Source organism: Jaculus jaculus, chromosome 5 (assembly GCF_020740685.1).
Source record: "Jaculus jaculus isolate mJacJac1 chromosome 5, mJacJac1.mat.Y.cur, whole genome shotgun sequence".
NCBI lineage: Eukaryota > Metazoa > Chordata > Mammalia > Rodentia > Dipodidae > Jaculus > Jaculus jaculus.
The window spans coordinates 140,697,396-140,709,116 of NC_059106.1; the positions used below are offsets into that span (position 1 = coordinate 140,697,396).

Genomic DNA, 11,721 nt, shown 5'->3' on the forward strand with positions numbered 1-11,721 from the left:
CATATGCATCTGGCTTATGTGGGACCTGGAGAATCAAACCTGGATCCTTAGGCTTCAAAGGCATGTGCCTTAACCATTAAGCTACCTCTCCAGCCTTATAGCTGTGCTCTTAAAAGACTACCCAATAAATTCAATGTAGCATTTAACCAAACAACAAACATATAAGGTAATCACTCTCCCCACATTTGGGGGGAGGTTGATTAAACAAGGTGATATAATCATTGTCTTTAGAGACTCTGTGATCTGGAGTACCAGGATATAACATTCTATAAATAAGTACATAAATAAGAAAATATGAGGAAAGAAGTAGAGGAATGGATACATAATGATGAAGACAGTTTTAGATTCAGTATGTGGTCATGCAGGTCATGTCACTTGAGACTGGAATACAAGGCAACTTGCAGAAAGAGGCAGTATGCACATTTTTTCAAAAGTTCCAAAGCTGGAATTGATGAATAGATTCTGACCGTGCGCCTAGGAAGCTCAGCCCAGAGGAAAAAATGAATTCTAGTGTGAGATGAGGCCACAGACAAACCTTTAAGGAGGCCTTTGTAGAGAGGGTGGAAGAGCATGCAGAATCTAAGGGGAGAGACAACATGCTTTCCACCTTCATTCATCTCTATGTTGAACCCTAAACACTATCTTCTCATGAATGTTTCACAATGACGTTCAAATATGCTTTGGCCTCATCCAACTTTAATTCAGTCTTCGATTATTTACCACTTTAAATAAAACAAAACAATTTGCTTTCCTACCCTTGCATTCCCAAAGTCAACTGTGTGTACTTCCTTTTACTTGATTTCCCATTGTTTCCACTAGGGTTACCACTTCTCAGTGCATTTTCTCTACTTCTCCATTTAAACTGCTTATGAGGTCCCAAGAAGCATTCTCAAACTCCTCTGCTCCTCAGTATTTGGCAACATTGATCACAATGACCTTCTGAAAATATTTTACTCTCTGGGAATCTGAGAGACACCATGTTCAGCTGTATACATGGTCCAGCAGTGTTTGAATAAGTCCAGAAAGAAAACACAACACGCAAAATATGATATAAAGGTGGGTCAAGAGGTTCTATGGAGAGAGAACCCCATACTAACTGTACTTACAACTTTTATTTAAGATTCATTACTAGAAACCTATGGACAGCTATAGCTGAATTAAAAGAATGTTTGTAATTACCAACAAATGACAAATTGCGAGTTGATTGACTCATGGATGTCCTCAAACGCCAAGAGTTGCTGCCACGTGTTTATCAGTTCGGATCACATTCAGGAGTTGTTTGGTTCATGGTCGTTTTGGGAGGAAGTCTTTGGAGAAGCTGTGAGCTCCTGTCTTCAAGATACTCCACCCAGGATGCGCAGCCTTCCATGTCCTCAGGCTTAGCTTGTGCAGTTTCTTTCCCCTGTTGGGAACTAGTTTGATGTCCATGTCCAGCCTATGTTCCCTGTGCCTTTTGTGACTATTCATTTACTACCTTGTGTATGTTGACAACTTACTTTCCTTAAAATCTAAATTCCTTGAAGTTCCTTTAGGACTAGATGTAGGCTTCACCTAATATCACCATTCTCCCCTTATGGCTTTCATTATATGTGGGCATTTGCACACACGCATGCATATACACATGCCTGTCTTTACTAATACCTAAATGCCACATGCTCACAAATGACATCTTGCTCCACTTCTGAACTTTAGATTCCCATAGCCACAGTCTTTTCAAAATGATTATTTATGAGTCATAATTCAGACCAACTTGTAGATGCTTCCCAGCGGGATTCTTGTCCCATGGTCACCTTGTTGAATGTCATCAAAGTTTGGTTTATTCTACCTCCAGCTTGAATCTTGAGTCTATTTCTTTGCCTCTATCTTCATACCTTCCTACTGGCTTAACTTTCTTTCATTAAAACTATTGCCAAGTGTCTAGCTGGTTTTCCTTTAACTTTAGTCTTTCTAAATAGAGTCTGTTTTGAAATATGAAGATATCTATTCAAATGGTAATAATGTATGGTTATAAATTTAATTTTCAATATATATGTATTTAATATGTATATACTCTCATTTGTATTTAGATGTATGAATATTAAAATTTTTAGTTTATTTTGCTCAAAATTTTAAATAATGTAAAATGTTTGTTAGAAGTGCTAGATTAAATGTATCTTATTTGTACATTTTGTTTAACTATTAGAATTATAGAATAAATTTTTAAAATTAACATCAAAGAATTATTGAATTGGCCAGTCATATAATAATATTTTATGAGCTTAAGGTGAAATTATAGTATATATAGTCAAATAACTTATTTTAAAAATGAAAAAAAACAAGTTGTTTTTAATAACAGAGTTGGAGTGAGAACTGTGTATTCTGACTTTTAAACTATTGTTTTTTTTCTTGCAAGATTATTTTAGAAGCCAACATAATTACTAGTTATTTAATCATTGATCTCTAAATTAAGTCCAAAATCAGGGTTTTGATTTGCAAATTAAATATTATAGAAAGTAACCATCACATAGGTTCTCTCAGGTCAGCAAGCTTGTCATCTTAAATAGGTAGAAACACACACTAATACATATGATTCATATACATATAATATCATTAGGATAGATGTGTGCTTGAAGGGCATTTAAATCGCTGATTTCTCCCTTGCTACAACAGGGCAGAAATTTAAGCATGTGGACACTAAATTCGCATCATTGATCAGTTTGAAGTATGTTCTCTTTACCTTGTTGATGAAAATGAAGCTGAAAAATAACATGATAGTCCTTGAATAGGGTAAAAACATTCCTTTTCTTCTTTCTTTTTCTCTTAATTTCTGATTTAGGGAAGAAAATGTTTCTTTTTAGCCTTGCCCTCAAAATGGAGAATTTTGATCACTTGACAGCTGCTTCACATAATTACTTCAACAGAACAAAAAGTAGATTTATTTTAATTCAAACGTTGAATTGGTTTATTTTAAAAGAAATCTATAATGAAACTAGGAAATGAAACTTCAGGTAGTTTCATGTATTTTGTATTGACAATTTGTCTGAGTTTCCCAGTCTTATGATTGCTTGATTATCAAAACTTTACCAACTTATGAGCTTTAGGGGTGGTTTTTATGCTCAAGATATATTAAGTGAAAATAAGAAAAAAAGTTACATGAAAAGCATGAAAAGTAAAAGGCAATATAATAAGTTTTTTTTCATAACCACCATTATGAATAGCTTTCCCCCTTCTTTATATACTGTGTATTTCTCAGTTTTCTACAATGAAGATATTAACTGGAAAATTCTACAATTCTAAATGTACTATGAATGCTGGTTTCAATAATAAAGTCTGCCTCTGCCAAGCAGGCTGGGAGAACTCAGGTTTCTATTATATGCTATTCTTTTTCTCACAGTAAAAAAAGAAAAGTTCCCAGGGATCACATACATAATGGTTGTCTTCATGATAAGAACAAAAGTAAAGAAGATATAATTGTTGAATTATTAATATCCAAATTGATGTCCCTATTCTTTTTCATACAAGGTGATAAATCTTTATTCATGACTTAAAGCATACTCTAAAAATATAATTGTAAGATCACCATATCATTGTCAATATCAATATCATTCAGTAAATCTGTGAACAATAATAAAATAAAAAGGATTAGAACTAGAATCCTTCAATGCAAACAGATGAAACAAACACCTTTAAGAGGATTATTTTACTGTGTCCTCTGCACTACATTTGACAAAAAAAGCCATTTTGAAAAAGATTTATCTAGGCAAAACAAATATTGAGAAAAATAATTCCTGTTGGTAGGGAAATTGCCACATTTCTAGGAGATATGTATGTGTGATTATAATTTTGGTTTTCCTATGTTTTTAGTGATAGAATCTGAGATTAAACTATGACTTGATCAGCATCTAAAATAGAGCTAGAGAGATGGCTCAGAAGTTTAGGTGTTTGCCTGCAAAGCCTAACGATTCAGTATCAATTCCCCAGTGCTCACATAAGACCAGATCTCAAAGTGGCACATGCATATGGAGTTCATTTGCAGTGGCTGAAGACCCTGGCATGCCCTTTCTTTCTGCTTGCAAATAAATAAATAAATAAAAATATTTGAAAATAAAATAGAGCTAGGCATAGTCAAAAAGTCATTAAAAGAATAAGTAATTAAGCAAATTAGTGAAAATCAAAGCTATTCTCTTAGAAGGCTCCTAGAACACTTAATTTATTCATTCAACTCACAATCATTTACTGAGCCATCAATTTACCTGTGAAGATCATTAATTAATATGAATGCTGTAAACAACAGGCACCCATTATTGGGCACGATATTTTGGATGTTGAATGTTTGCCATAGACTCATGTGTTTAAATACTTAATGCCTAGTTGGAAAAATGTGCAGTACCTTTAAAAGTTGGAGCCTTCCTGGAGGAAATGTCTTGCTGGAGGTAGGTCTTGAGGTGTTACATTCCAGCCCTGCTTGGTTCTCTCTCTACTGCCTTCATGCTGATATAAAGATATGACACAGACTTCCTGCTCCCACCTGCCAAGCCTTCTTAGTCATAATGGATACTTCCTCTTAAAACTATAAACTGAAAGAAACCCTTTCCTTCCATGAGATATGTCTGGCCAATTTTTGTCCCAGCAAAAAGAAAGTAAATAATAATAATAAAAAACCTAAGTGGCTTAACCAATAAAAGATAACTTACTAATAACAATTGGATTGAGAATTATGAATTTTGATGTCTTAATATTTATTTATTTACTTATTTGAGAAAGAGATGCACGGGGGGGGGGGGAGGAGAGAATGGGCATGCCAGGGCTTCCAGCCACTGCAAATAAATTCCAGACACATGTGCCACCTTGTGCATCTGGCTTAAGTGGGTACTGGGGAATTTAACTTGGGTCCTTAGGCTTCACAGATAAGCATCTTAACCACTAAGCTATCTCTCCAGCATGTGTTTTTATGTTATTGTTCTGAGAGAGAACGAGAGGGAGAGAATTGGCACTCCAGGGCCTCAGCCACTGCTCTTGAACTCCAGACTTGCACCACCTAGTGCACATGTGTGGCTTTGTGCTTACATCATCATTGTGCATATGGCTTACCTGAGATGTGGAGAGAGATTGAATATGGGTCCTTAGGCTTTTTAGGCAGGCACCTTCACTGCTAAGCCATCTCTCCAGCCCCTGTATTTTGATTTTTATGCCTAGAAGTTGAGTTCTTTGATGTTCCAGTGATGTTTTACTCAACTATTGGTTGGCCAAAATAAATATGGAGGGACAGGTTAATGTGTGTCATAGAACTACAAATACTATTTAATATTTTTTTTCTTTTGCATAAAAAATTAAATGGTAGGAAAATGTGGTTGGCTAGAGAATTCACAGCTACTTGAACAGATGAACTGTATAATTTAGCATTATTATCAGAGCCCTTTATGTAACTGTCTTATCCCACAAGTGAGGACCAGTAACTCGCTAAAGCTCTGATGTGGGCCATTAGCTCTTTCTCCCTGCTCTCAAAGCAGCATTGAGGTACCTAGTCTTAGTCTTGGAATTAGATGCCTTCTGAGAATGCGGTAGGGGAAAGGGGGTTCTCAGGAGTCAAATAAGCCCACTTTTCAAGGCATAAACTTTGCAGCTTCATGGCCATTGCTACACTTCTGTAGGGAAGCAACACTGTTCTTTGCTCATTGACCCACAGGTGAGGGTTAGTGGAGGCACTGCCAAGATAGCAGAAAGCTGTCAGGATTGCACAAGATGAAGATGCAAATGGGGCATGTGCGGGTTCAACTGGAATAGCCAAAGAGGGAACATCTTGTTCACTTCTTGTGTAATATCCCCAGTTTTGAAATAGTGTCTAGAAATGTTCATAAGAATGCTTCTCTTTGGGAAAATGCTTTCTCTCTGAGCACAAAGAAGAAAAAGATGATAATGATAAATTTAAAATCAAGTATGTAAGCTAATTGCTTCAAAAACCTTTGGTTTTCTAGTAGAAAGATATATGTAAGAAATAAACAAGAAACATCATGAAAATCGGATGTGACAATCAACTGTGATATAGAATTCCTGCTGCATTCGATGCTCTGCTTTGTGACGAGGCGAGACTAAGCAGGCCGCTTCCCTCATCCACTGCAACCTCTTCCGCTACAAAGTGCAAAAGTGGACCAGAGGAGTTCGCTGATCCTCAGATAGTTTAGGGACATGCAACCGGATGAGCAATTTCTTTGTTACTTTAGATAAATTCTTGGACCTGAGTAAAGCAGCAAGGAAAAATGTTGTGGTGCACACCTGTGAACACAGTACTAAGGAGGCAGAGGAAGGAAGATTGCTCAAGTTCAAAGCTGACCTGGGTTACACAGAGAGTTCCAGCCCAACCAGGTTGCAAAGAACAAATGATTTAAAAAAAAAAAAAAAAGAAGGAAGATTGGAGTGGAGAAGGTAGCTAGGGGAGGGGAAAGGAGGTGAGAAGAAGACAGAAGACGAGAGAGGAGAGAAAATGGAGCCATGTAAAAGTAGGAATTGGCTACTGTGAATCACAAATTATTATTATAATTTAAAGAAAAAAATTTCCAGTGTAATACTATAACTTAAAATTTTGAGGAGAGACACAGAAATGTGTGTTCAGGACTGGAGAGATTGCTCAGTGGTTAAAAGTGCTTGCTTGCAAAGCCTCATATCCCATGATTGAATCCCCAGCACCCATAGAAAGCCAGATGCACAAAGTGACACTTGTATCTGAAGTTCATTTGCAGTGGCGGGAAACCTTGCTGCACCTGTTCTCCCTCCATCTCAAAAAATAAATTGATTAAATATTTCTTTTTTAAAAAGTGAACTTAGTGGCCAACATCTAGTGGTGTGTTTTTTTTTTTTTTTTTTTTAATCCAGTTTCCTTCTATTTCCAGTTTAGGCATTTCCTAGTCCTTCCAAATACATAGCTTTATTTTCATCTAGAAGTCATTTTGGTACTCATTGAGATCCATTTATGTTTCTCTCACAGCTTTTTGACATTTAACTAGTTATTAAAAACTCAAAAGGCATGAGAAAGGAGCAAGGGCATAGCTCAATAATTTCCCATGGAACAGAAGTGGTATTTAAATCATACCTCTTTATCACCTCTTCCTATCTAGCATGGCTATCATTCCCTGGACCAAAATATAAAAAAATAGGAAGAAAACTGTCATAGAAACTTAGATGTTAATAACATGTTAGCCATCTTTGATAAGGGGGCTATTCATAAAGATATTTTGAGACTATTCTATTCATCCCTACATAAAGAAACATGATTTACTGAAGGTATTTATTGGCACAGAATCTGCAAGACTGTATTATAGTTCCATTTTGGGAAACAATTGTCAAATAAGTTGTATAATTTAGCATGCAATGTTCTCCCAAGAAGCCTGTCTGGAACAAGAATTATAAATAGGATATACAGTTTATTCAAGTTCAGAATCTATAATACTTGCCAATGTACATGATTATTCTGGAAATTTGCCAGATCTTTAAAGCATGTCCTTTCCATGAACCTTTGTCTTACAATGGCTTCCAGAGGAAAGGAAGGTAGCTGGCATAATCTGAGTGCTGTACATAATAGAAGGGACAGTTGCCCTGTAAGGAAGATACAGTTTGCTGTTGTGATTGGAATGATAACTCGCATTTAGCTCATGATCCACCTTTCTCTAAAACATTTGCACCACCAGTGCCTCAGAGGATATACTTACAGACATTATAAATTTCAGAGAAGCTCCTAAATTTAAGGCAGAAATTTTCACTTAGCACCCTATCCGTCTTTGAAGAATATATGTTATGCTTGTCTTAGGTCAGGATAATTCTTAATAAAGACAAGATATATTTTCTATTCTGTAGAAACATGTCCATGAGGCAGCTGAAACAAGTGAAACAAGGAGCTACTGAACATGGCTCTCATTTAAAACAAGGAGAAAGAGATGGGAAATTCACGTGGGGATATCTGGGGAGAAATTCCTCACCATTTCCTCAGCAATAGGCTTAACATGTTTTCCAGAGTGAGATGGATTCCACTGTTCAGAGGTCACCAATGTTGGCATTGGAAAGGAAAGGGAAGCTGGAGAGATTGCTTAGTGGTTAAGGCACATACCTGCAAAGCCTAAGGACACTGGTTCAATTCTCCAGGTCCCATGTAAGCCAGATGCGCATGGTGGCACATGTGCCTAGAGTTTACAGTGGCTACAGGCCCTGGTGTGCCCATTCTCACTCCCTTTCTCTCTCCCTCTCTCTGTCTCTAACAAATAAGTAAATAAATAAAAATTCTTTAAAAAAAGAAAGAAAAGGAGAGGAGACACTGCTGTTCCCATTTGTTAAAAAACAACAAAATAGAAAAGACATGAAGCTAGCAAAATAATGGGAAAGAATCCATTTTCTCAGTTATAATTACTCTGTTATTAAAGTTCAAAATAATGTCTCATCTATGTAAAGATGTATATAAACACAAATTAACATAGAATATATATACACAAAAATATGTGATATATGCACATTATATATGTATATATACATTATTTACTGCTTATAACACACACACATGCATCATATGTTGTAGTCAACTTCAACATTGCTGGGATAAACTTCCTGACCAAACATAGTTTATAGGAGTAACAGAATTTCTTAAACCTTACAGATCCAGGGGAAGTTCTATAATGACAGAAGAAGCTGGCTCCCTTTCACAGGTCAACACACTGAGAAGGAAACTACAACCTACACTATAAGCAAACACATTCTAGGAACCCCAGACAGAACACAAGCACATTGTATATCTTTAGACTGGAATTCAGATCTGTCCCCATACCTTAGGACTAGACCCTAGGATCTTCCCTCAGTGACATCTCCTTCAGCCAGGTGCCTGGAGATCTAAAGCTTTAATAAACTGTTGAATCTACTGGGGGACAACCATTCAAACTACCACACCATATACACACATATATACATGCATGCACACATACACCAGATGTATACTTCATTTCATCTCTTAATCCAATCCCAGTCTATGATTCAAAATCCAGAAGAGGGTTGGAGAGATTTCTTAGTGGTTAAAGTGCTTGCCTGCAATGCTAGAGACCCAGGTTTGATTCCCCAGGACCCACGTAAGCCAGATGCACAAGGAGGCACATACAACTGGAGTTTGTTTGCAGTAGAGGCCCTGCCATGCCCATTCTCACTCGCCCTCTCTCTCCCTCTTTCTCTCTCTCAAATATGTAAAAATATTTTTTTCTTTTATATAGGAGACCTTGTCTCAAAACAAAATCCAGAATAATGTAGTGAAAAGAGAGTATGGGTTGAGTACATGTTTTATGAAGTGGGCTACTCTGTAATCCCTTAGTACCCAATTAGTTGGTACAGAGTAAACAGCCATTTTTTAATCTCTGATAGAGATTAAAATTCAAACCAAATGTACATTTAGAAGTGGATACTATCCGTAGCCACAACATATGTTATTTTTGTATTTGGCACCTCTCATTATAACCTTCTTCCTGGAAACTTCTAATTCTTTTTCTCTTTAAAAAAATATTTTATTTATGTATTTTCAGGCAGAGAGAGGAAGAGAGAAGAAATTCATACAGAGAGAATAAGCATGCCAGGGCTTCCAGCCACCGCAAACTCCAGATGCATGTGCCACCTTGTGCATCTGTCTTTACATGGGTACTGGGGAATGAAACTGGATCATCAGGCTTTGCAGGCAAGCACCTGAACTGCTAAGCCATTCCTATAGCACAAATTCTACTTCTTTTGAAATAACATATGTAGCTGGGAGAGATGGCTTAGTGGTTAAAGAAATTGCCTGAGAAACCTAAGGGCCCATGTTCAAGTCACCAGATCCCACGTAAGCCAGACGCACAATGTGATGCATGTGTTCAAGGTTGTGCATGCACACAAGGTGGCACAAGTGTCTGCAGTTCAATTGCAGTGGCTAGAGGTCCTGGCACACCAATTCTTTCTCTCTCTCTCTCTCATAAGAATATAATAAAATAATAAATATGTAGCTGAAATCAAGCACAATTTATTCAGAGGCCTTCAAATCTTCAACAGTGGGTACTCGATGGACTTTATAATATAGATAGACACATGGTGTGGTCTACATGTTGTTGCTTCCACAAATGACTATGTTGAAACCTAATATAGGATATAATAGTTTAAAAGATACAGATTTGGGCAAGTGACTGAAGCATTGGCCATTGGATTTTATTACTGGGTTCGGCCTGTGGCTTCATAAAGCACTGGCCCACATTTTCAGCTCCATGTTACATTTTAAGGAAGTTAAAAGATGTTTAAGAGGTTTTTTTTTGCATTTCATATTCTTCTTTTTTTCAGGTAGGGTCTTGCTCTAGCCCAGGCTGACCTGGAATCTACTATGTAGTCTCAGGCTGACCTTGAACTCAAGGTGATCTTCCTCTCTCTGTCTCCCAAATTCTGGGATTAAAGGCATGAGCCACCAAGCCTGGCTGCATATTCCCTTTTAAAAGTGAGCGAGAAAAATGGGATAGAATTTCAATTAATTCCTCTCTAGCTTTTGAAGTGATTGAAAGGGAAACTACTTACACCTTTGGAACTGGAATTTGGGTGATACACTTCATTCATAAAATTTATGTCAGAATCATATAGTTCTTCCTGTTTGAGTAAAAGTTACAATGAAATCTGTTCAAAGTCTTTGTGTTAAAGGGAAAACCCGTTTATTAAAGATGCAGCATACCTTTGAGCATGGAAGCGGGAAGTGAGGAAATCCAGTGTTATTTTAGTTTTATTTTACTAGGAAGAAAAGAGATGTGTTCTATTTTAACATTCTAGGTCCCTTTATTATGATGAGAGTTGATCTTCATTGTCAACTTGATTGGATTTTGAGTTGGCTGGGAGAGTAGGAGACACACGCCAGACAGGTTTAACTAGGAGGAAAGACCCATCTGAAAGAGTGGTGGCACCGTCCTGGAGGCTAGGGTCCTCAACTGATAAAAAGGGGAAAGGGAGTGACATGTTCACCTCTGTTTCCCGAATAGATGCAATGGGACCAGTGATGTCATGTTCCTGCTACTACACATTTTCCACCATGATAGACTGCACCCGCAAACTGAACTGCAGTAGGCCCTTCCTTCTTGAAGTTGCTTTTGTCAGATATTTTGTCATAGCAATGAGAAAGATAAATAACACAAGCACTAACCAAAGTTCCTCCTCTCAAAACCAGCCAATGAGAGACATTCAGTTCTCCCTCTAGCTAACAACGTTGTTCACCGTTCTCTCCATTTGCTGTACTTACCTTGCTCATGGACAGTAGGAGAAGGCTGCTATACATTGCTATCTGTAACTCCAAAGTGTTATTTGGTAGCTCTGATAGATTTAAAATATATCCATAAATGCACTTATATTTTCAAAAGGGGAATGACGACACCCCATCTCTTAGTGTAAACTGGATTGAGTAATTTGCTTCTAGCAGTTAGAACAGCTGTAGGTCTCACAGGGAATTCCAGCCTCTCTTTGCTCTGTGTCATACATCACCCTGGGAAAAACCAAATGTCATGGTATGGGGACACTCAAACAGCCACAAGAAGAGGCCACCTGGGAAGGGACTGATGCCTTTGTATAGGCCCCAACTAGAAATTGACTTTCCCGCCCACAGCTGTGACAGGAAGTTTGAGCCAATGCTCCGGCCCCAGTTAACCTTCCAGATGACCATCATTGCAAACACATGGCAGATTCTCAAGTGGAAACACCTGCTCTATGACTTCTACCTCCTGA

The 11,721-nt window shown here is 37.4% G+C and overlaps 1 protein-coding gene across 1 annotated transcript in view; it reads right to left on the minus strand.

The window, feature by feature from the left end:
• Positions 1–11,278, minus strand: part of Samsn1 (SAM domain, SH3 domain and nuclear localization signals 1) — a 122,065-nt gene extending 110,787 nt beyond the window's left edge. The window contains exon 1 of the mRNA XM_045149187.1: positions 11,243–11,278. Within this exon, the coding sequence (XP_045005122.1) occupies positions 11,243–11,278 (36 nt within the window). The remainder of the gene's footprint in view (positions 1–11,242) is intronic.
• Between the last annotated feature and the right edge of the window lie 443 nt (positions 11,279–11,721).